Source organism: Acanthaster planci, linkage group LG02 (genome assembly GCF_054643075.1).
Source record: "Acanthaster planci isolate LZ-2023a linkage group LG02, COTS_SCS, whole genome shotgun sequence".
NCBI lineage: Eukaryota > Metazoa > Echinodermata > Asteroidea > Valvatida > Acanthasteridae > Acanthaster > Acanthaster planci.
In genome coordinates, this window is record NC_141778.1 from 8,560,125 (window position 1) to 8,585,347 (window position 25,223).

General features: G+C 40.4%; 3 protein-coding genes across 5 annotated transcripts; 2 read left to right on the forward strand and 1 right to left on the reverse strand.

Annotated features, from left to right (window-relative positions):
• Nucleotides 1-91: 91 nt before the first annotated feature.
• LOC110979522 (uncharacterized) lies at nucleotides 92-7,154 on the forward strand. 3 transcript variants are annotated; one of them, XM_022235378.2, is made up of 2 exons: nucleotides 92-457; nucleotides 3,240-7,154. In XM_022235378.2, exon 2 carries the CDS (start codon nucleotides 3,271-3,273, stop codon nucleotides 4,999-5,001), a length of 1,731 nt encoding a protein of 576 aa, XP_022091070.2. In that variant the 5' UTR covers nucleotides 92-457; nucleotides 3,240-3,270; the 3' UTR covers nucleotides 5,002-7,154. The 3 variants fall into 3 exon arrangements, with proteins under 3 accessions (XP_022091070.2, XP_022091071.2, XP_022091072.2); XM_022235379.2 differs by lacking the exon at nucleotides 92-457 and adding an exon at nucleotides 469-621; XM_022235380.2 differs by lacking the exon at nucleotides 92-457 and adding an exon at nucleotides 628-3,059.
• A 441-nt stretch (nucleotides 7,155-7,595) lies between these two features.
• On the reverse strand, nucleotides 7,596-12,837 carry LOC110979525 (COX assembly mitochondrial protein homolog). Its single transcript, XM_022235385.2, has 4 exons — nucleotides 12,600-12,837; nucleotides 9,315-9,419; nucleotides 9,095-9,185; nucleotides 7,596-8,682 (listed from the first exon to the last, which is right to left on the reverse strand). Exons 1-4 carry the CDS (start codon nucleotides 12,634-12,636, stop codon nucleotides 8,541-8,543), a joined length of 375 nt encoding a protein of 124 aa, XP_022091077.1. The 5' UTR covers nucleotides 12,637-12,837; the 3' UTR covers nucleotides 7,596-8,540.
• A 44-nt stretch (nucleotides 12,838-12,881) lies between these two features.
• On the forward strand, nucleotides 12,882-25,193 carry stam (signal transducing adaptor molecule). Its single transcript, XM_022235384.2, has 13 exons — nucleotides 12,882-12,975; nucleotides 14,336-14,420; nucleotides 15,083-15,158; nucleotides 15,743-15,838; nucleotides 16,399-16,478; nucleotides 16,768-16,843; nucleotides 17,012-17,084; nucleotides 18,707-18,914; nucleotides 20,241-20,335; nucleotides 20,514-20,696; nucleotides 21,190-21,434; nucleotides 21,738-21,916; nucleotides 22,210-25,193. Exons 1-13 carry the CDS (start codon nucleotides 12,933-12,935, stop codon nucleotides 22,478-22,480), a joined length of 1,710 nt encoding a protein of 569 aa, XP_022091076.2. The 5' UTR covers nucleotides 12,882-12,932; the 3' UTR covers nucleotides 22,481-25,193.
• The last annotated feature ends 30 nt before the right edge of the window (nucleotides 25,194-25,223 follow it).

Sequence of the window (25,223 nt, forward strand, 5' to 3'; positions counted from 1 at the left end):
TATTATAAGCAAGTTTTTCCAGCACAGCTATGTCGGCCTGTATCTTTAAAACATACAATAAAAAATGAACACACCAGTGAAAGTTTATTTTCTGATTTGGGCCACATAGCAAGAAGCAATTGTTCAAAACTTCTCATCTCCATTTAGTTATGGCCAGAAAACAATAGGCCATATGGATTCTTGTGCAAACGCTATGTATACTTTCAGATTTACAACTTGTTTGCATTGCAGTGCGCGTAGCATGCACTGGATTCACCACATACACGGGCTGCACGGGGAAGTGCAAACGGCTGTCATGAAAGTTGAAAGCACATTGACTGTCATTTCTTGAGCCTACATCCTTAAAATACGACCTTCACTTTGCTTGCATTAAGAATACGTGAAACGACCTAGCCACGTTTTAACGGCATTTACCGCCCTTTCTTTGCAGTAATGTAAAGTTCTTCAACTTCGTGCGGTGAGTGCAAACTTTGGAACGCACTGGTGCTGGTACAGTATGTGTTATGTAGTTAAAGTACTAAGCGCATCAGCGCCACGCTAGTCTGAATGGCGACTTCATCACTGCGCGGTGCTATCGTAATACGATGCCGCGAATGGCGGATGTGGACATTTACATGTCTTGTATGTGTACTGTGTGCACTACACTTTTCCTTGCTCTATGGTACATGAATGCATTAAGGAGACAAAGTTTTACCGTACCATTTATGACCAGTAAAGCGTCAGTGCTGGAGAATGATTTACCAGTAAAACGAAGGGTAGTGTGCCGTGATTGGTATGCTACCTGGCTACAAGTACAACAAACTTGGCTATTGATTGTGCATGTGTACATGTAGCGAGCTCAAGTCGTCTAGAGTGCACCTGTTGGAATGGCAGTGGTACACAACTGTGCATTCATTTACCAAAGCGAGCGGGTGTTGGTCCAACCTGTATTCAAGATAACTGGGAAGGGGGGGATTAATTGTTAAATGACCGGGACATGATAAAGCTGAAGCATTGCAAAAAGCCAGCTATAATAGCATGGGTCTACATGTACTGGTACATGTACAGTACATGCACAGTGTATGTTAATTTGCTAAAACTTGCACAAACATACACTGTACATTACAATATACTTTAAGAGGAAAGAGTTCCATATACGAGCAACACTCGAGGCCCTGTGCACAGACCCATGAGACAAGTCTGAAAAAAAAAACCTACATGCTTTGTAAGTACATGTATGCTTTGGAATTTTCTTAACTAAATTTCACTTTTTAGGACATCATACTGGTATCACTTTCTGAAGAAATTTAGTGTTGTCTGTACATGGAACTCTTTCCCTTTAAGACAATATTACTCTTTTAAGCTGGTATCATAACACTGGTATAAGCATGGAGGTAGGGAAACAAGATAAGGCAAGGTTGATCAAGGACCAGTTACATATGCAGTACATGTAGCTGGTGGTTGGTTCGTGATGTACATGTACAGTGTACCTGGCGCATGTGCAGTAAAGTTGAAGTGTGAATGACCCCAGTGAACCACTGTCAAGTGGTCAGCAGGTAGGCTGAAGGGGAGAAAAGGTGGGGCAAAATAGCCAAAATAAAAGTGAAAATGGTTGATTACTACATGCAGTGACAGAATGATTTTCAAGCATTTTCTTATAACTGGTCCTCTCTGCACTGTGCTAATAAAACCGGTTTATGGCTTAACGATGTTACTGGTTTGAGGTTAACCTCAGTATGCTGGTTGTGAATAGTCAACTAGACTAGTTCAACCATTGTCGACTAACATGTGTTTGATCAGAGTCAGTCAAACTCTGGTTAACTGTGGTCCTTGATGGAACTTGCCCATGGATACATGTACATGTATGTGCCCTTTGTATTGTTTCACAATTCAGATATTTTGATGTATATAAGTAAGGGGAGATGGGGGAAAAATGGTATCCTTATAAAAACTTTAAAAGCCATTAGTATTAAAGTAAACACTCAAAATGAAGCGTGCATAGCCATAACTGTATTTGCCTTATGGATCAGTACCACAGATATTTAGGAACACTTGCCATGGTAATAAGCAAATTTATTTACATCGGTGGTTTGTTTTACGCTAAGTGTGGTAAGAATTACATGTAAGGACCCTCTTGATGATAGAAGTGTTGTAATGTACATACATGTACCATTAATATTTTATTGAAAGAAAAACTTTTAAACTGTTGGCATACATGTACCTCAAATTTGTTTTGCCAAAATATTGTTATGTAATATCTTAACTTGAATAACTAATGATTATAAAACTACAAGAAGTATTGCAAGCAAACTTTTCTGAAACAAAAGTTTTTCTTCAAAACTTGTACAAAATCCAACTTTTACATTTTTTTGGAAAGGAATTTTGCCTGTTAATTGTTTTTGTATTATTTTATTGGCTTCTCCACAGAGGTCAATTACTGTAAGGATACACGTCTCATAATTTTTCAACATGCTGAAATAAAAACCCCAATCAAGATGGAATGGGGGCCAAAATGCCAGCTGGAGGGCACATCACAAGAATAATAGATACTTTTGATGCTTATGTCTTTGCTGATGAGGTCCCCTCTGGCTCTTCCCAGTGCCGCACCTGTCTCACATAACAAAAAATGGTATTCAGGACAAACTGTGTGTGTCTCCTTCAGTGCTCTATAAAAACATGTTGATAACAGATAAGCTACCTGTACATCATGTAATCTACACAACATCATTTTCTCCGGATAGTTTCAAAATTATTGTACTAGTAAATCCTATTTAAGATAAAGCAGTTAAAAAACTGTAGCTGCAATATTATTGAAGCTCCCAATGAGGCTAGGCACTGATATTGTCTATTTGATATACATTGTAAGTAACATGATAATGTCAACGTTGATAGTAGTGTGTCATTTCTGAGATTATATAATGGGTTACAGTTTCACCCAAGGCTGCATTACCCTATTTTCCTCTACTTCTTCACATTATTTTTTTTCCTGAGGAAATAAAGCCTGCATGTTGCATTTTGCTGTGAATAGCTGAAGGAGTATTTCAAAATGTACAGCTTGTGACCGCTAGAATGCTCTACATGTAAGCTTGCTGTCTGAAAAATTGTCTTTCTTAGAAAGCTTCACAGTTTCAGCATGTGAAAATATGTTTGATTGGATGTTGTGTGCAATTATTGAACCATCATTTTCAAAACTATAAATTATTTAGATATAATAAAATTGCTAAAACATTGAAAATTTCCTGTTTTTGTTCAATTTCCAGCATTATTGGTTGACTATTCAGACTGCTCAAGATGGCATCTACAGTTGTGGGTGTGACAAGAAATGCTATTTCAATTCCAAAAGCAAGGAAATCTTTTAAGCGATCTACTCCAAAGAAACTGATTGGAATTGAAGGAGAAACTGGGGGAACAGAGGCTGAATCAGGTGGAATAAGTAACGAAGAAGAGGTGATGCAAGTTGACTGCAAAGAGGAGAATAATAATAAGATTGGAGATGGAAGACTTCAGGAGGTGGGAACAAATAAAGATGGTTGTCAGCCTGTTGATGAAGGTGGCATAGATATCACAGATGTCTTAGATAGCATTGAGGAGAATGACTATGAGGGCTTCTCAGATGACGAAGTGAGGAAGTTCTACCAGAAGATGCCTCTGCAGGTTCAACCCCACCGCATTCGCAAGAACCCCAAGACCATGCAGTTTGAGTGCCCATACTGTTCTTTCTCGTCTCTGTACTACAGTGCCGTGTCCAACCACACACTGATCCATACAGGGGAGAAACCTTACCTTTGCCACCTGTGTAACTATCGGGCCCGCCAGCGGGGACACATCCTAATCCACATGCGCATCCACAGTGGCAAGAAGCCCTTCAAGTGCCCACAGTGCAGCTACTCCACCATCCAGCGCAACCACCTGCGCGTGCACCTGCAGGTGCATAGCCAGGACCGGCCCTTCCAGTGCCCTGGCTGCCCCTATCGTTCCAAGCACCTCTCGGTGCTTCAGATGCACCTGCGCAAGTACGGGCACAACCGCAGCTTCCAGTGCAGCCAATGTGACTATGCGACGGCCCGTAAGCACAACCTGGCCCAGCACATGTCCGTGCACACGGGCTCCAAGCCCTACAAGTGTGGCCTGTGCCCCTACGAGTCTAGCCAGAAGGGCCACCTCAATGTGCACATACGCAGCCACACCGGGGAGAAGCCATTTAAATGCCATGAGTGTCCGTTTGCCTGTACAGTGCCAAAGTCCCTTAGAGAGCACATGGGAATGCACCAGGGCCAGCGGCCCCACCAGTGTCCCCACTGTTCCTTTTCCACCATGCAGCCTTTTGCACTAAAGAAACATGTTTCTCTTCACATCATCAAGGGTGATACTTTCCAATGTGGACAGTGTTCCTATAGTTCCAGTGTGCAAGAAGACTTTCTAGTGCATTGTGCCATCCACACAACATCAGTGACTTACTCCTGCCCTTCCTGCGATTTCACCACACCCTTCAAGGTTCAGTACGCTATGCATCTGATGAGCCATACTGAGACAAGTGACACCCTCACTTATGATATCCTCAGTGATAATAAGCAAGACCAGGACTGGCTTACAAAAGACCAGACAGAAACTGGAAAATCTCCCCCGGGTAAGCCAGCTGTTGCTGAAGGGCAACTATCCTACTCGAGTGCTGATTTGAAAAACGGAGCAAAGAAGAAAAAAAGCTTGATTGGGAAAAGCGACCACAGACTGAAACTTAACATTGGGTTTTTAACCAGCAGAGCCAGGACCACATCCACCAAGAGAGAAATCCAGCAAGACACCGGGAGTGATTCCCAGTCGAGCTCGGCATTATCTGCCACACCAGTGGCTCAAGAGGTTGATCCCCTGCCTCAGGTCCAGTGTTTCCTTGATGACCAGTCTCGCATGAAGAAGTCTAACAAGGCATTTGTCTGTCTGTACTGCGACACAAAGTTGCCATCCCAGGACCAGTGGGTAGCCCATGAAATGCGACATTTCAATTCATGGCCGGAAATAGTGTAGACAGTATTGCTTTTGTTGTGCCCATGAGATATTCTGTTCACCTGAGCTGTACAAATACATGTACATACGTGTATACATGTACATGTAGTTAAGCTTTTTCTGGGCCCTCAAGTAAACCTAAAGTTAAAGCAGTTTTACCCATTAGCACATGTACTGTACATGTATGACCTGAAATCAAGAAAACTGTACAGTGCATGTAGGAAGGAGGGAGGTACCTGTCCCTACCTGTATGCACAGAGATTAATGGATTAAAGCTCTCCGGCTGTGTTGACCCAGTACATGTATGTTGAATGAATAGAAATGTACATGGCCTGATTAGGTGCAGTTACATATACATTGTATGCAAGAAAAGTACCAAATTTGCAGAAGGACTTAGATTTGAACTTTGTTCAGTGTCTCTTTGCACATGTACGTGTGAGTAAGAATTTTCAGATTTCTTTTCTAAAAATCAGAAGCCTGGGCTCTCCGACCACTCTGTTCCGTCTTTTTGCTTAAAGACTTGATTTCAGTACACTTTGCAGACTTAATAAAAGATACTAGTCATGCATCTACATTTCTGCCTTTCAGACAGGAAAGTACAGGTCGAGTCCATGTAATTGTACATGTAGCTACTGGCAGCAGAAGGAGGTAGGCAATGGGCCACCCCACTTTTTTCACGGGGGGTATGAAACCCCCCCCTCCCACTTATCACAGATCTTAAACTGCGGTTGGGCTTAATGGATCAGCCTATGAATAGCTGATGCCTGATGGTCTCAAAACTATCCCCCCCACTTCGAAACTGGTTCTGCTGCCACAACACATAGCACATGCACCGTGGCAAAGATTTGGCATTTTCCTGGTGTGATGTTTGAGTAGTAGGGGAGAAATTGAACGGAAACGGGCATCAAAAATTGGAACTGCATAGGAGAGCTAGGAAACCATTGTCACCTTGGGACTTGTTTTGAGCTGTTGGGTGTGAACGTATGTGATGAGATGGGCACATGTGTGTGAAGTAAAACTTAATATTTTAGTATTGTTAGTCTTGAGAGCGCAAGTAAAATATTTATGGAAACTTGTACAATGCGAAAATCTGTGACAAATTCCAGGGATGCCCTCCACATGTATACATTTGTTATTTATTACACGTTTTTGTGAAGTTGTTGACGTAAGTTTAAAAAGTTCTGTGCCTTTGCTATTGTGCCTTTGAAATGTGCCTTAGAATGATTAGTGCCTCATAATGTTTTCACTGCTTTTGTAGGGCTGCTTTCAGACCAGATAACTTCTCTTATTTATTTATGGAACATAACAGACAGGGTTTCAATGTGAAGACACGGTATTTATTTTGAGTGGGGTATCCCTGAAATTTATTTTACAAATAACTTTATGGCATTTCAGTATTAACAGTGCACTTTACTTATTTTGAATGGATTTTCAGTATTTAAAATTCAAGAAATTGGATGTTGAACTTATTAAATGTTAATTTACGTGTAGTTGTGCAGTAATTCCAAAAGAAAACTTGGCTGTGGGCTGCAACATGATCTCAGATGTTCACTGTACAGTATTTCCAAACACATGTATTGCAAACAAACTTCATGTTCTGTTGCTAAACTGTTAACACTACATGTACACTGTGCTACTGTAGTGTTATTTGACACATTTGCAGGTGCCTCAATAACTGTCCTAAGAAGATCCCAATGCTGCATTAATTTTTAATTCACTTAAGATAACAGAAGGTTCCCCTCCAAAAAAAGTTTCACTTTTGTGTGCACATGCATATACCGGGTACATGTATCACTGTGACAGTCCTTTATCTTTATGAATGTATCAATATTCCCCCCCCCCAAAAAAAAAAAAACTACATGTACGTTGTACACAACACAAATTTTGGTTTAGTTTGCTTTTACACATGGGAAATTGGTGCCATGTAACCAGAACACACAGGTTTGTAAACACTTAAAATAATGCATACAAAATGAGTGACGTTTTGAAATTTGATATCTGAGACAAAACACAAGCTCTCTAGAAATCAAACCCGATGTTGAAATATGTACTGACTGTGTGCTGAGTTGAACTTGCCAACAACAGAATTCGATTGTATATGCAGTTTTCATTCAGGTACATGTATCTGACCATACCCACAGCAATAAAACTGAAACAGGCTATTTGTAAAACTACGCGTTTGCTTGAGTGTCATATTTCCTGTTTTCATGAGGCTGACATTGTATACTACCATGCATAGATACTATATATTGTTTTCCTTGTACAAGAGGGATGTGAGAGTAGCAATGTATGCAGACTGATTTATTTTTTTTTGCTATACAGGAGGTGCAAAAGAATTGGATACATTTAATCATGAAAGGTTGACATTTACAATTCACTCATAGCCAAGTCTGTGAACAAGAACTCACTACTGTTCCTACATTCCACATTTTACATACAAAATAAGGTGGTTAAAAAGTGTTTGAGAAAAGAGTATTTACAGGTTTACTTGGGCGGGACTCAAATTCAAGACTCATTCTCATACCAGACTTGAGTATTTTGTACAATCAAGAAATGTATTCTCTACCAACTTTAGAAGGGACAGAAAAACCATAGAAAAGAAACATGCTTGGTCGTCTGTTTTTGACATTGTTTTAATGCAAAAATACATTCAAGTGAAACAGCCTGAATTGAGCTAAAGAGCATCTGCTTTGATAGTTTAGTTGTCCTGAATCATCTGTACTGTACCCTACGTAAATCCTACAAAACCTTCAGATAGATTTGAAGCATTAGGAAGATTTAAGGTTCAGTATGTAAATTAATCATGAGAAATTCAGGGTTTCTTTTCCAAGGAAATGAACTTGGCTAGGCAATATTTTTATGCTTACCAATATGTGGGCTCCACAGTACAGCCCATTAAACATCACTTTGTTTAGATTCCAACAGCTGTCACATTAGGAGTCCTTTGAATTTACAACAGGATTCTAACCACTCACTGACTGATTGGAAATCAGGAGAATCAATGCAGCTGCAACTAGATTCAAACTAACAGCTGTGGCACTAGAAGTCGTGTAAATATTCGTGAATAAACAAAAATCAATTTTAAATCACCTGATGACTGATTAGAATTCAGGACTTCCAACACAGCTGGACATGAAGCTCAATTGACAGACGAGCTTACAGACTGGACTGGACTCAACCAATCCTGTCCTTCAGTGTCATGTACATGTGTGTATCAATTTGCACATCAGGATTCAAATTTTTTGAACAACTTGCTGACTGCTTGGAAGTTAGGAGAATCAACAGTACAGCTTAGCTGAATAAGCACTGTACTCAAACAGCTGACCTATTTAGAGCACTGTGCATTTGAATCTACCACACCCCTGGTGTCTAAATATTAATGGGAGTCTACTCATACAACTGTATGAGTAGTCTCCTGGAAGATATCAATGACTTCAGACAGTGGCCTCTGGAATTTCAAATTGCTGTTGAGTTCCAAACTTTGACAGTCCAGCCCACTGTTCTGTTGTTTGCAGTCTGAGGACATCACCATCTGAGGACCTTGATGCCTACTCTGAGGACTATGTTGCATGTTGCTGCCCTTGTGCTGCCTGCTCCTGTAGAAGCTTTTTCTTTTTCTGAGTGACACCGGTGGCTCTGAACTCTGCCCTCTCAGCCAAGTACTCCTGCTTGCACATCTCGAAAAACTCTGGATCCTTGTAGCTGGTGCAGAAGAGATGACATTGAAAAAATGCCCTTAACATTCCCTTCCTTGAGATACATGTATAATTAAACACTACTGTTAAGACCCGTTCTGAGCGTTCCTGAGAAAAATATTTCAGGGTACTTTGGGTGGAAATGAGACTATTAACTACATTATGTGATTCAGTCATCTTGACTTGAGTACATGTATACAATAGCTTGTTAAAACACTTCCAAATAATGGGGAAAACTTTGAAAGATACATGTACATAAATGTATCTTTCTCAAACATACAGGCCTGAATCTTAGAATATTTTGCCAATTAAGCCTGCTGAACGTTAAGTTTTTAACATGCAGTTAGGAATATTTTGACACTGATTTGATGACAAAGCCACTCAGAAATCTGTCATTTCCCGAATTGTTCTAAGCTTACTATTTTGTGATGCATTCTCTCAATTCGTTATTCTCCTTCCTGCATTTGACTGCCATCGCTAGCCCACTTTCCTGACAACACTTGGTAAATGCTGCCCAAATAAACCACATTAGTCAAAACAGTTTTAGCATTGGAGGAAGATTGATTAAGAAAATGAATACTTGAACATGTTGAACACGGTTAAAGGCAGGGGAGAATAAAATTTCTTTGTTAAACGTACCGTCAACATGCTGGGCACATCTGTCCTTGGCTTTGTCTCGCATCTTCTTGGGGATCAAGACTTCCCTCTCCACATTCCGTAGATACGTGTCGTCATTTTGCCAAGCTGAGGGAAAGATTGTGAATAAAAAGGTCAGCACGTCACAGACTCAAGACATGTAAAACAAGAGCAAAGCCAAAGGCAATCTTGATTTTGCACAGAAACAGGACCATCTGACCATTATGACCATTTTTCCCAATCTGGGAAATGTAAAACGTGAAAGGAGGGGATGGCTCCTATTGATGTGTGCATGCAATATTGGAGATGATTAGTAAACAGGCTTGACACAACTATGACCACTTAGTAAATAGTCATAGACCTACATATAGTCATATATACTCAGTACCTATATTATCTTGATATAAACTCTATTTTCGCGGTATCAGAAATTTCAAATTTTGCATTGCCAGTGAGTTCCCAATTGGCAATATTCACCCAGGTAATCAATAAATTATGGTGTGAGGAGAAGTTTTATTAAAACAGAGTGAAAAATTCTGCATGTTTCCATAAGTTTTGATAATTTTTAATAAAAGATGTGATTTTTCCGAAATTCGAAAATTTCCTTCACCTTGTCAGTCATTACCTACTGTCTATCTCTTTAATGGTTATTTCTAACGCTGCTCTACCCTTGGATATCCATTGCTTGGTTCCCATGTGTCACTTCCAAAATGGTCAAAGTTGTCTAAAGACACATTTTAACTGCAAAAGTGCCCATTCTTTTCCGAGTCAAAATAAGGGCTTCTGCGCTGAAAAACTTTATATGTGTGTAAAGTGCGCCCCAAATCTCTATTACAATAGACATGTATCAATTGTACTTTTACCCTCCGGGACAATCAATAGCAAATGATTACATCCGCATTTACCGGTATGTCTCAATTTTTGTGGCTTTTCTCATACAAATTCAAGAATTTTTGGAGGGATGTTTGGAATTTTTAACATTAATTTTGAAAGAAATAGGTCAGGTCTAATGAGATGGTTATAACTTTCAGGGAATCAGAGCTCAGAAAACAGACATTTTTAACGATTGTTTCAGACATCTATAAAAGAATGGTTCCACCAAGAAAATGAAATTTGAAATACCCGTACATTTATTATTCCATCTGCAGACACCAATTTAAGTAATATGATGAATGTCACAGTTGTTGCTACATTTAAGATTGGAATAAAAAGTTCTGGTGAAACAAATGAAGTCATTCCTTGTGGGATTAATAAATGTCAGGTGACACAATGCAACTGTTCCCATCTCGTTCTCTCAGCGTTTAGCATCTTTAACCCTAACCCTCCTCAATCCTTCACCTGTTGGAGAACTGAGGAGTGTTAGGGTTAAGGAGGAGGCTGGAAAAAAGGAGTCAATTACAGGTTAAATGGAACAGTACCACAACATGAGGTTATATTGTTTTCTCTGAAAACTAAATCATGCTGTTTATCTTTATTTATTCATAAACAAAGTGCTTTAAAGGCCACCGTAGAAACCATTTCTCGATACTGTGATAATGCTCATGTATCCACCTCTGCTGGCATATGGTGCACACACTGATTTTCTGAGCTACTGTAAACACATCTTTATGAATCAGGTTAAAAAGTAAAGGTTAAACAACAAGGAGGACAGGATAATTCAGGAAGTGAGCGAGCAATCTTTATATTGATCGGGAAATGTGATAACTACCGCTAGTGGTAGAGGCACACATCACAACTTGGAGACTGTCTTTGTATTTGGAGAAGTCCCTTTATTAAAGGACAAAACCAGACCCCAGAAAGAGATAAAGTCCCTCTAAATAGGGACAAATGTTTTTCAAATGGACAACGGATATTGCCCTGGGGATCCTGTTAATGCCTTAATTGCATTCAGCAGAAGAAACCACCCAAGACTGCCGTTTAAAAAAAATTCTACCATTTACTTCTAGGATTACAAGCAGAAGTCTGCAATGGCATATAAACAGGTCAGGGACCAAACCACAAACTAGAGGCGACGCCAGACTATGCCTACGCCACTGGCTTGTGCAACTATGATGTACTATATTTAGATCACGTTTCGCAGATGACATCGATCTCTTTATTGGCCAAAAACTTCAAAACAAATTCCTCTGATTGATCAAATTTACAGGAAACATGCTACCCCAGATCTAAATGAAACTTTCCTTTCATTTGTCGTCTATAAAAGTGGATCGAGGTGTTTTTTTCGTTCGAATCTTGCACTGGATGTGTCAAATTCGGTGGGCAGCCGAGTCAAACTCTGCCAATGAAAATGTTTACGTGAAAAAAATGAAGCTTTGCCGAAGTTTACTTTATGCATGCAAATGCTGCCATTATAAATCTCCATTGATTTACCGTTGCAATTTTCCAAACTAGTGATCGGAAACAAGTTTGCCATAGACTCCAACGGTAATGGCAGCCATGTTGGCTGGCAGCATTTCAAATCTTGTTATTTTCCCAAAATCACGCGGGAAAATTACATCATTATCACGTAACCTGATAAAAATGACGTCATTGCCATTTGAACTTGCGACATAAGCAGAAACTAGGGACGTCGCTAGATTGCGGTTTGGTCCCTGACCTGGTAAAAGACTGCATCAAAACAATTTCATTGAATTTGATTCTTTATTTAATTAATCAAGGGACATGCACAAAGTTCACAAAAACAACTAAATACACTACGTATGAATGGAAAATATGGGAGAAAAAAATTGAAAATAGTATGGGGGTGTTTTTGACCTAAGCCCACTTGGGAAAAAAGTCCCCTTTTAAGGAGACATTCTCACTTTCAGGGGACTTATAGCTTTGTCCAAAAGGGACTTCTCCAAATAAAGGGACAGCCCCTGAGTTTTTTGTGATGTGCGCCTCTGCTGACTGGGAGACTGTAATATTGCAGAAACTGCTTTCAAGCAGCAGCGTCAATGAATCAGTATAAATTCTTCTGACTAATTCTTCTGGCTAATTTACTTTTTTTTCAAAACCGTAACCCAATAGTTAGCATTCAGTGTCCATGGAAATTTTTTTTTTTTACATGTTCAAGTCCTTTCATGTTAGAGCGCCCTCTTGTAACCACTACTGATATCCGATGTAGGACTGGACATCGCTCCCAATGCTTATGATTATGACGACTTTTTCGTAATATATGTCCAAAAGTCTCTCAAAATAACCCACATTTAGCAGCTATTCCAATAAGTGTCAAGGCTATAGTTTAGGTCTATTGAGCAGGACATTTGTAAAATGTCCAGTAACTGAAAATATAAATAACTTTCTTACCAAACCCTCTCTTCGATACATGATGTTCCTCCGCCATTTTGAGCTAATAAGTGGTTTACATAATCATGTAGTAATAAGAATACCTTTTTTAGTGAATTGAATAACATAAAATGGTGAGGTTGTGATAAGCTGTCTCTGAAGAGCATCCAATGCAACTTTCCAAGGATTTCCTTGGGGGGAGTATATTTAAAAATCACTCTCGGTTGTGTTTTTCCTTTTGTAATGTTTACAGTGACGTCATGTGTTAAAAGGAGATGACTTGTCATGCGCACAAGGATCGCAGCAGCACAGCACTCAGTGTGTTGGTTGAGAATTCATTATTGTTAAAATAAAATGCCGCTTTTTGGAGGTTCCTCACCCTTTGATCAAGATGTTGGTAAGTTGTTTCTTGAAAGTATACCCTCATAAATTTATACCCAACTTGTAAAAACATTTTAGGAAACGCAAACCGGGTTTTGAGGGCAATGTTAGCAGAGAAGTTTGAGCTTATTTCACTGTCTTGTGTCGTACTACTACTAAGCCACTCATCACCGTGATGGTGTACAGTTGGCATTGTTGTGGAACAGAGGACGTTAGGACGAAAGAAAACAGATTTACTTTGCCCTTCACTGCATATCCCTTCGTTTAAAGTGTGCAGGCGTCTGAGTAAATTGTCAGTTGCCCGACCTTTGACGAGGACGCATGTCGCGCTGATATGGTCGGTTAGAGCTGTGAAAACACTTTGAATTGGTGGCAGTTGTCTTTAAACCAAAAAGAGACAGATCATGTTTTGGGTTGGCATTACATATAGGCCAGGGCTTGCTTTGGCAGGCCACATACCATGAACAACATCTTTTGAAGTTCAAAGGTCTCAAAAAGCACTATTGCATGGGACTTGTTTAGTTTTTCTCTTTATTAAGTTAAAATTAACAATTGGGAGGAAAATCACAGATTGTCATGTCACATTGTTATGACTAGGCCGGTTTGTTGGCTTAGTGGTGACTCATACTTTGCACTTGTACTCTAGGCTACACACAGTCATATGAAAATGTGTCGCTACTTCAAGGTCAAAAGTACAAGAAAATACATGTACTCAGCACATATTACACTGCAGTGATTTTACACCATTTTTATAAGTACATGTATATGTATTTACATGTACATGTGCACCTTATTTCAGAATTTTGGGGATCAAAAATGTTACAAACTTTATGGTTGCATGCTATACATGTAGTATAATGTATGCACAGTTTATTAAGTCCTTTGAAATGAGAAAAGAAAGCAAGTCCAACTGGCGTGTACATGTAGGCACATGTAATAGCCATTGATTCAAAATGGCAAACAACATTTTCAGTTGATGCCAAGAAAACCACCTTTGCTGACATGGGTGACAAGGAGATTCTGGGGGGGGGAGAAGGGGATAGGGATGTGTTTTTTCTCAGGGGAGGGGAAATTTGGGGAATTTCCAAGGGGGATATTGCACTCATCAGCTAAGAACTGAAAAATAATAACATGTAGCAGTGGGAGGGAGTCAATTTGAGGTTTTTTCAAACAAAAATTGAATGTTGATTTTCAGTCCCCTTTCATCTTTTCCCCCCATTTCTTTTGCTTTGGCCCCTGGTTTACTTTCAAATTTTTCCCTGGGTTGCCCCCTGTCCCTTGTGACACCCGTGCTGGCTGACATCTTGCAATGAACCAACTTGTGGTCCTGATGAAAATCACTCTCTTTACTTTGCTTTCCTCATCTCGGTGAACAGAAAAAGTCACAAATGAGGCCAACACCAGCGAGGACTGGGGCCTTATCATGGACATATGTGATCGAGTCACCGGTCAGCCGCAAGCGTAAGTCTTTCTGTTTTCAGTATTCTACTTTTCAGAACACTTTTCCAGGGCCACATGTGAAACCCAAATGCAGGATATGTACATGTACAATGCAGTTCTATATGATTATGAATGTACACGTACATGTACACTGCTAATAAAGGACTTACCACTTGGACGAGGTCTGTGGGTCACTTACATGTGCCTTAAGAGAAATCTGCAGTATTTCAAATGAGAGACCTAAACTTCTGTACCACATTTTTCTATTTATATTGTTGTTCCCTTTCCAATTTTGGTTGGATTTATCAATCGGTTGAATGGCAGATGTTTTGTCTTCTAATTTTCGTGCAAGTTCTAATCAGCATGAAGAAGCAAATTGCCCATCTTAGAATGTTTCTCAGAAATACCTTTGCATATCATCCAATTAACTTTCAATTACCTGTTATTGTGTGACAATATTTGAGATTTTTACCTTGCAAAGTATTTTTTGGCATTTATTTTTGTGCCTTTTGAAACGAGTGGGGCCTGTATTTCGCAACCTAGTTTAAGTTATTTGAATAGAAAAATAAGCATGAAGTTGCCTAAAGCTGCACAGTGACTGATTAAAATGAGCAACGGAAGAACACTTGGCAGCCTAGGGCTGTGCAGGGTAACTTAATCTGTCATTATTCCTCTTGCTGCAGAGCTAAAGATGTCTTAAAGTCGATTATAAAAAGAGTCAGACACCCAGTCACCCAAGTATGCACACAAGCACTCACAGTGAGTATACATGTATTTCCCCTTCCCATACCCCCCTCCACCCCACCCACTAGGCCAAGCTAAAATACATCAGCTCAATTCTGGTGGATCGACCCCAACCCTTTGAGATCCTTCAAAATATGCCAGGAGGGATTGGACGATTCTGCATGATGGAGGAAAGTAGAGAAAAAAGTCGCTATTAGTTTATTTGGGCCTTGAAGCTCCTTGAAATTTGTAGTGCAAAGAATGTGCCCTTTTCCAGCACAATTATTAAAGGATTGTGGAAGATTAATAAAGATCTTCAAAGCTCGTAGAATCGGTAGTTCGACGTCCCGGGACAACCAAAATATTTTCTCGGGCAACCAAATGTTCGAGGCTGCAAGCCCGATGGGCAAGCACCTGTTTTCGGCAACACATTTTTTTGCCTGGCGTTTTGGACATTTCAGCACGGTGCACCGAAAAAGATTGCAAAAAAAGACCGCAAAAAAGATCGACATCTTAACCTTGATGTTGCGCGACTGTACATGTTTAATTACAACATTCTCGCAGTAGCAATGAAGTGATGATTTATAACAGGTAATAAAAATCCTTTTTTCCCCTTATAGCTACTAGGGGCTTGTGTCAGTAACTGCGGCAAGACGTTCCACTTGGAGTTGTGCACCCGGGATTTTATGACAGAAGCCAGGAATGTTGTCAGCAAGGTATGATGTCAGCTGATCAAGTGGACAAAGGATACATCATGAATCCTTGGTCTGGAGTTAGGTCTAGGTCTTGGCTGGATGCTTATGCACAGGACATGTGTCAGTGATACATATACATGTAGGTGTAGCCATAGCCATGAAGGCCAACTTTAGAACCAGCCAAAGATTACAACTGCAGCCTGCATGGCATTGTGGGTTAACAGCAGAGGGTACTTGCAGCTTACCCATGACAGCCACATGAAGTCGATGGTTGCGGGTGCCTTGACTCATGCTTGAATCCAAACCTGTGTGGAAACAGTGCTCATTGTATTTCATAGGAATGTGTACAAATTATAAACGCATTTTGTTAGAGGAAAATGTTTAGATATGGGCCAGAATCAAAGTTTGATTCAAGTAAGGATTTGAGCTTGTTATCCCACATTGGAGTTAATTTCTGTTGAATAATTGTATTTTCTTAGATTTCCAAGGGCTTTTGATTGCAACATTGTTAAGGCATGGCCCTGGAGGTTGTAGAAGAAGGATTGCTTTAATTGGTAGGCTTTCTTCCCGTGCTCTTTTAGGGTAGTCACAAAGTATCTGAGAAGATGAGAGGGCTAATCAAAGAATGGGCAGAGGAGTTCAAGAATGACCCACAACTCAAGTAAGAAAACAACTCTTTATTTTCAAGTTGGGGTATTTGCTACATGTACGTCATACATGTATTTCTCCAACAGTTGTTTCCTCTATTTGGACCAAGCAATTGGTTACTTGCTAGAGCCAACAAAAACAAAATCCAGCCACAATAAATACTTCTTTCAGGTCATCAAATCCAGCACAGAACAAAAGTATTTTCTCTTGCTGCTGGATTCGTTTAGATACAATCATCAGGGTGTTGTGAATTCCATTGTGGGGGTAAATTCTCATAAATAATCTTTCTTTTTTCCTTGCAGTTTGATGGTTCAGTTGTATGACAGCCTTAAAGCAGAAGGGTACGATTTCCCTTCAGTGGCTCACACAGCTTCACAGGTAAAAAAAAGAAGAATTCTGAGCGGTACAGCAGACCATTCTTGGAAGCAAAGAAATCAGTTCAGCATCCCGTTCCCATCTTGTGTATGCTGACCTCAAGACTTGAGTCATGTGACCTTGATGTTGGCAAACCTCCCATCATTGGATAAATCTTTTCTCTTTTTTCAGCCCTCAAAGCCACCCCCAGCTAGCAATCCTGTTCCAGCATCGTCACGACAAGAGGAAGACGACATTGCAAAGGGTAATCCCAGATTTTTTTTATTTTTATGCTACGTCTTGGTGCATTTTGAGATATGGATGTTGTTGAAGCATTTGCATGCGCATTTCTGTGAATAAGCATGAGCACACTAACACTGTTCACTCATGGAAAGTTCCAACGATGTTGAAAGCATTTGAGCACATGTTGTTAAGAACAGTCGTGAAGGATCACTAACATGGTATTTTTATGGCTGTGTTTTGGGTACTGCCAGATTTCAGGCAGAATGCAGGGCTTGAAATTAACGGGCACAGGTAGCTAAAATGCACCTGTGTGTCTCAGAAATGTGCCCGTAAATCATAATGATGGGCACAAGTACTTACGCCCGTTTGATTCCATGTACTTGAACATTTTTTACCGTTTGTTTCTACTTTTGTCATGAAAAATACCTGAACTTTTTGACTTCACTTCGGATCAGCCTTGTCATGGAACCATAACATGGTACAATTTTGTTCACAATGTCACCGAGCGCGCGCCGCAGTCTCGCATGCGATCCATGCACACACATGAACGTACACACATACCCATGGCCAGTGTCATGACTGTATGGAAACTGGCCCCTTGTGTGTAAATTCAAGCCAAACGAGTGGATTTGGCTTAGACTTCAGTTTGCTGGTTCCAGTCATAGTTTGAACATGTGGTTTTGAACCATGCTCCAAAATAGCTGGAACCAGCGAAACAAAAGTCTCAGCCTAATCCACTTGTTTAAAAAATGCTCCATTGCTGCAGTTAGTTCCCTTTTATGTCTTTGTGCATATGCACGTTATAAAGGCCCAGTGCCCGACTTTTTGCATAACGTCGCTAAGCACATGTTTGAGGTACCAGTTGGTTGCATACTCACTACTAGATGTACGTCGGGAGCTACCCACAAAAATAACAACTCCATCGAGACTTTAATATCTTCCAAAGTCTAAGCCGTAAGTGTCATTAATTTAAACAAAAGCAACAGCAAGGATGGGGGTCTTTGCTTTTTTTCTTGAGCATACACTATGCCTTTAATATTGTATGGGAGCTACTTGCTCCTGTAAAACCGCAAATGCAGCTGTCTAGGGAGCAAGTACTTGCTGTCATGATGATTAGCCCAATTTCGAGCCCTGAAATGTGTTATACTTACGAAATCCCTGTGAGGATCTTGCCAAATATAATCCGAGTTAATTTTTTTCTATTCTTATAAGTTTCTTCTTGGAAATGACACCGAGAAATGTGTCATGGGAAGACAAAAATTACACCCAAAGCTTATTTGGACAGTTGTTTCAATTTGTGTGTCGGTATTTTCTTGTATAAATTTCATTTATGTGAGGTGTATTTCTGCAGGCAGGGCTTCTAGTCTAGAGTACCATGGTCCAGTGGTTACACTGGTAAATACCTCCTTGAATTCCGATAGTGTCATGGTGCTGGAGGAAGGCTTATTACTCTTAGAGCCTCCCTCTACCCAGAAGTATAAATGTTACCTTGAGGCTAAAGCGGAGATTGAGCTGATCTCAAACCACTGAATAAGATTGATCTCATAGCCTTGTAAACAGGGGCGGTAAACTTGTCAAGTACTTGTAACGATCTGTGCAAATGTGACATCATTACTGATGGAGTCTTATATATCCTTTTTGCAGCAATCCAGCTCTCGCTGCAAGAGGAAAAAGCCAAAACCAGCACCCTCTACCCCTCTGCAAATCTTTACGCCAGCGTAACGCCTACTGCGTCTGCCACCACAACGCGGCGGGAGTCCCGAAAAGTCAAAGCACTCTACGACTTTGAGGCAGCGGAAGACAATGAGCTAACCTTCAAAGCTGGAGAACTAATCAGTGTCTTAGATGACAGGTAATGGTTGGCGTCAAATTCTGTAAAATATATGTAGTATATTAGATATGTAATATACATGTACAGTCAAACACGATTAATACGAACATTGAGGTTAATTGAGACAAGATCACGCTTACAGCAAGCATATTTCTTTAGTCTCATCAAAAACGTACACATTTCTGTGAAAGAAAACTTACTTAATACGTGTGCAAGCATTGTTAAGATGAGAACATTGTTAAGACATGTTAGATGAGCATTTTCATCAACCTTGAAGTGTGGAAAACCTTTGTCAACAGCATCTTCACAGCATGTTAATTTGAAAACGCCTTTTCAGTTGTGATAATGCCAGTAAAATCCAAAAGGAAAGCATAGGTCAGTGTCGAGTGTAATCCTCTGGTTCATTCATATGTTGCAGTTTTGCTACAGAATGTACATGCCACAGAATGTACATGCCACACTGGCTGGCTGTATGCTTTGTATGCAATGCCTGAGAGGGTTTTAAAGACGGAAAATTAATGTTGTGGTGTCATGTCGCAAAGTAAGTTTCAGTTGCTGTCAAACTCTACGGGAAGGGGGGAAGGGGACAGTTTTCAAGTATATATTGAACAACGGCAAAACCAGATTTCCAGAATCAGAAATTCCCCAAAATAAGATGAAATTGTCAATAAATCAACTGTTCACTAAAGAACGTCACAATGTAGTCTCCACACCACAAGAAGCAAACAAAAATAAGGTTTGTAAACTTGAACTTCCCTTCTCATGAACAAGGTTTCGGTAAAAACCACACCCATCCTACAATTAAGATTCGCAAATATAGACAAAACTGCATGAATATCTAAAGAACATTTTCTTTATCTATTAAAGTCCCAGTCCTGTCATAAGGAAAAAGAAAATAAATTCAAACAGTTAATGCCCTCTTCCGTATGCCTGTACAGTCCATGCGTAATCTGGCTCCAAAGTGAACTTTACATGCACGGTACTTATGTGCAAATATACAACATTACATAAACCACTTTTAGAACATTAACAACACCTGGAGTGTGTTCCATTCACTGTCTTCAATTCTTTCTTTTGCAGGGAACATGCACTTTGGAAACATTTTAAGGGTGAAGGCTTGTGCATACTTCATAAAAATCTAGATGCAAAAGTGTATCTGAGATCTTGAACATTCCCAGTAAAACCACCGGAATAACAGCGTTTGCAACTATTGCATATTTGCAGCAATAGCAAAATGTTATATTTGAATTCACGTTTGGGCATAAACCAGCCTTTGATACTGTACGTCAGATTGCATAGCATAATCAGCACTTTCTTCTCGTTTCTCCCCAACTTGTGTGTGTCCAGTGACGCCAATTGGTGGAAGGGAGAGAACTTTCGAGGCACCGGGTTGTTTCCATCAAACTTTGTCACTGCCGATTTAACTGCTGAGACGGATGCAGGTTTGTGGATGTTGAGGTGGAGTTGGCTCCAAAATAGACTAAGGAAAACATAACCCAGATTTCAGTGGATAAATATCGAAAGAGCAGAGCTAAGGGCTTTCATGTGTTGAGGGATTGCAGGTTTATGTAAGTCATGCTGGGTCCAACTTCAGTCCAATTTACGTTTTGTTCAATGCAGACATTAGGGAAAGGGAGAAGAAAGTGTCATTTGACGAGTCGGTGGAGGTGAGGACAATTGAGGCTATGACCCCCGAGGTGGTGGAGATTGATGAGGGTCAGATGGATCAGTGTCTGGATATGCTGCAGAATGCAGACCCCACTGAGCAGAGACCAGACACACAAGAGATGTTGGTGCTAGAAGGTAAGAATTTTTGCAGTCGAGTACCCCACTGTTTTCTTACTTTAGCTTCACAAGTGCTTGGCAAGTCTTCAACTGGTGTTGGAACGGAGAAACAGTGCTGTAGTCAAGTAGTTAACATTTCTTCAGTAGTACTTGAAGCTGCTTCACAAGTACTCCACAAGTCTTCACAAGTACTTGGCAAGTCATCTCATGTGTCACAAGTGCCCCATCATCAATTTAAGCCACCACTGGTATAAGATGGCAAGAGCAGTTTTGTAGTCAAGTATTTCGCAGGTACTCCCAATTGACTCCCACAGGTACTAACAAGGACTTCACAAGTTTATCACAGGTACTCCATTATCAGTCTATATTACCCACAAGCTATTTGTATGAACCTTAATAAAGCAATTCCGTTCTTATTGCCCCCCTTTATGATTGTTGAAAGTACTTGAAACTACTTTCAAAGTACTCGTGATTACATTTGAAAGTGCTTGTGTATTTGTCTGAATTGCAGACACCTGTAAGAGAATGAACCCACTCATTGATCAAGAACTGGAAGGAGTGGACCGGGAGCACATGGATTTAACGGCCCTCAATGCCAAGCTGATGGACGCTTTCTCCATGTACCATGGGCTCATGAAGGAAGCACCAGTCTACGGGTACTCACTCAAGACCATGAATATGCCACAGCAGGGCGTGGCCAGGCAATACCAGCCGGGCGTGGCCGGGCCGGGCATGCCAGGATACGGCGAGGTGCCGGTGAGTAGAGTGGGTGGGGCGTTTGGATTCTAGGCTATAGAAGTAGGGGTGTGGTCAGCATGAGGAGGGTGTGGTGAGGTTGTAAGAGTGTGTGGCTTGTGTTACATCATGACTAGGAAAAGCATGGCAGGATATGGGGTTGAATGCACACATGGCCAAACCCTGAAATGGAATGACAACTTTTGATCAATTAGAGAAGTGGGATTTGGCCACTGTACATCAGAAAGATGTGGCCATTTTAATAAGGCTTTTATTCATTTTTTAAATCAACATAACTACTCTTTTGTGACATTCTTTTTGCAGTACGGTGCACCCCCACAGGGTATGTACGCACCCCCTGGGGTACAAGGTCAGATGGGTCAGCCCATTATGCAGCAAGGGGGTGAGATGGCCATGCCGCAGGGGCAGGTACCTGGAGGGATGATGACGCAAGGAAACCACCCCATGACAATGGCACAACCTGGACAGGCCATGTACTCACAGTAAGTCAATTGTAGTTTGTTCATACCTGCTCCAGCAAAATGAGGAAATAGTCACAGGGTATACTGGGAGGTCTCATTTGTGAGTTATTTAGAAACTGGCCTGAGCAGGGGAAACCCTCCATGAACAAATATGAGCTTGGTCTAACATACTTGGTTACAACCAGGAGTAATGTGTGCCAATGAAAGGTGCAGTGGTTAAGAGACTGGCTTATTCTGAGACTGAGCTTTGTTGGCTTTCAGGAGAGGCTGGATTTCCTTAGATTAATCCTCAATTCTCTCGCTCCCCGTCACAGTGCCCAGCAGCCCTACCAGACCCAGCCTGCACCCATGGCCCAGGGCAACATGGCCCCCTACCAAGCGCCGCCCCAGAACTCCATGCACCCGATGGGTGGCAACACCTCCACCTCCTTCAGTGTCCAGAGCAGCGTGCCAGCAGGTGTACAGGGCCCACCCGTCATGCAGCAGAACTACAGCGGGGTACCGGCTGGCCCGCAGCCTCCCCCACCCATGGGCGTTCACCCGCCTCAGCAGCACCATCAGCAGCAGCAATCCATGTTAATGTGATCTGCAACTGGCTTGGCATACCGGTTAGAAACTGAACCCATTTTCACACAACTAGCAAGCTCAGAAATTTGAGTATGGAAAATATCTGCTCTGAAAATAAAACGGATCCCAAACAAACTGACCTGTTATATACATACATGTAGCTCATGCATGGTTCTCAGTTTTTTTTTGCCTGCCGACTTGCTGAGCACTGTTCCCAGCTTCGTCCAATTCTGAAGATGGGCCCAGAGCTGCCAGTAGCTGTACTCCAAAGAGCTGATAAACACATAAAATTGCTAACCAGAAAGACAACTGGACAGAAATTGTGTGTAATGAGTGTAGATTGTCATGTACATTTTTTCCATTAAAGCTGGCTAAGCAGTAATTCAGGCCATTTTCATCAAAGAACGTTGACCAGTTTTGCAGCTCTGAGGAAATTAGTTTTGGGGCTTTGGGCCCATTCTTTTAGGGATCGTCTCAGAAGCCAGATGTTCCTATTCCTATTGAACACTGAGGATTGATTGGAATGTTCTATAGCATTCTAACTTTTGATACACCCCCCTAAAAGTGGTCAGCCAGCTTTATTTGATTTGAACAAACTTTTGCAAGCAAAACCTGCATATTTTGACTTGTTACTGGGCAAAGGATTGTAACATGCACACTGCAGTAAATTGGTTCCCCACAATTTTTGCCTGGCAGAAAAACTTGTATTTGGCCCATAATCAAGACGTGCCATCTCAAAACCTGGGAAGATTTCAGCAATACCCATCTGTATGTAGGTCTTGTGCTTGCTATGGTAACATGAGTTTCAACCTAGTTGCGTTGCTCGGTAGCTATGTTCAAGAGGAATAACTACTGAACGTGGTTTGGATGGTGATTTTAATTAACTTTGCGCTTCAAATTTGTATATGTAAAGAAATTCAAATTGGAACAAATTCTAAGCTGATGGAAAAAAATTCCTTTACATTTAGAACTGTAACTTAGCAACGCAGCTTCATATTTTGTACATAACACAGATGTCATGTATTCTCTGTCAAGTTGTGTGTTACTGTGCTGACCGCTGGCATAATTATATTGATAAAGAGACATTCTAGAAGAACTAATCATAGAAAATAATTTGTTCCCAAAAAGTTGCAGACATTTAAAATTATGGATGCCATGTTTTTGCTTATTCTACACAGTTCATATGCAAGGACAGAAGTCAGTGTCTTTTAATCTGTTCTTGGAAATACGTGTAGTCTCGTGCTTGTGTCTCCAAATCCCATTGGTTACTTTGCCACTGGTGAAGGGAAGCATTATAACAGAGGTTGCCATGGGGGACAAGACTTCATTAAATATGTACACTAAAGCTTGTTGCCTTAAAACATTGCCAATTCTTCATTTCAGATGATGCGCTAACCCCAAAGAAATCAGGCTGAAATGATGTCATGTTTCCAATTGCCTAAAAGCCTATTCAGGCAATGCATTAATAAACATCAGTCAAAAAGTTTAGTTGGTACCTTATTTGACGACTATAAAACACTTATTAATAGTAGTTATTGGCCAGTTCACGTGAGGTCACTTTGGTTTTTAATTGATAGTAAACTTACATTCTCTTTCAACACACTGCATAATTATGTGGATTGGTCACGGATCAGATAACATGTACGTTGCAAAATTAAGCAATGTGATGGCACCACTATTGGCTAGGTGTTTCAACAAGCTCAAATATTGCATGGCATTGCTTTTCAAATGTCTGGAAAATGAGAGAATGTCTGCAGATAATGACAAGTGAGTTTCTACCTAGATTATTTAATTTAATCACAATATTGTTATGTTATAACATATCAAACTGTACATAGCCGCACCCAAAAAAGCATATGTATAAATATGTGAAATAATTTTACTGTGTTATTGCATTCAAACATAGCATATAAGTTTTTAAATTTTGCATTGTCTCATGCATTAGCCATGTTTCATTGAAAAATTCACAGTTGTAATTTCTTGGTCCATATTGGCTCCTTGCCCTTATTTTGTTAGGAAGATTTGATAGAAAAAACCTGCAATTGAATTTTGCCCTTCCCAAAGGCAAACTGTGGAGAAACTGCTGGACATTTCTGAACAGTAGACCCCTTACAGTTGGTGCTTGGTAATAGCAAGGAGCTATTATAATAGTATATACAATGTAATAGCTCCATGGTAATAGTGCCTTTTCATGGCAAGGAACCATTGAGAAAATGTGGCAATCCCTATACTTGCATTGTCCCTATATCAGCCAGTTCTGTATCCATTTCAGTGTCAGTAATTTAAAGGCATAGTTCAGTTCTGAAATTTCTCGAGATCCACTATTGAAACAGTCTCGGTGAAGTGAACAAAATATGTCCGAAGGATTTGAAACTGTTCTTAGTGCAATTTGATGTCATCCTGACGAATTAAGAATGTGTTTTACCCCCTTGGTAGTGGATACATGTACAAACATGGTCAAAGTTATTTGTGACAAATTGAAACCCGAAGCCCCAAATGCTGTGAACTCATTTGGGGAAAGGCTGTTTATTTCTGCTTCAATTTTAAGAGTTATGTTCTCAAAACGAAAGAAATGATAACCGTTTAAATTTTGCTTAATAGTTTGATTATAGCTCAAACAATGGAACTCTTGTTTTTCGTTAAATACCTATTCATGGCAAAAACAAATTGTGTATTATCAGTATAAAACCTTTTGGGAAAATATATTAAACTTGTCTGATGTCGGAAAGAATTTATCGTCTTTTATTGTTGTGGGTAGTGC

What these genes read in the sequence shown, in the direction of transcription:
- LOC110979522 (XM_022235378.2), top strand. Translation starts at nt 3,271, where the DNA reads ATGGCATCTACAGTTGTGGGTGTGACAAGAAATGCTATTTCAATTCCA.
- LOC110979525 (XM_022235385.2), bottom strand. Translation starts at nt 12,636, where the DNA reads ATGGCGGAGGAACATCATGTATCGAAGAGAGGGTTTG. An exon ending in ATGTGCCCAGCATGTTGACG is followed by an intron (nt 9,186 to 9,314) that starts GTACGTTTAACA and finishes TTATTTGGGCAG; the next exon opens with CATTTACCAAGTGTTGTCAG. An exon ending in AGAGAATGCATCACAAAATA is followed by an intron (nt 8,683 to 9,094) that starts GTAAGCTTAGAA and finishes CTTCTGCACCAG; the next exon opens with CTACAAGGATCCAGAGTTTT.
- stam (XM_022235384.2), top strand. Translation starts at nt 12,933, where the DNA reads ATGCCGCTTTTTGGAGGTTCCTCACCCTTTGATCAAGATGTTG. An exon ending in CCAGGAATGTTGTCAGCAAG is followed by an intron (nt 15,839 to 16,398) that starts GTATGATGTCAG and finishes GTGCTCTTTTAG; the next exon opens with GGTAGTCACAAAGTATCTGA. An exon ending in GGACAGGCCATGTACTCACA is followed by an intron (nt 21,917 to 22,209) that starts GTAAGTCAATTG and finishes TCCCCGTCACAG; the next exon opens with TGCCCAGCAGCCCTACCAGA.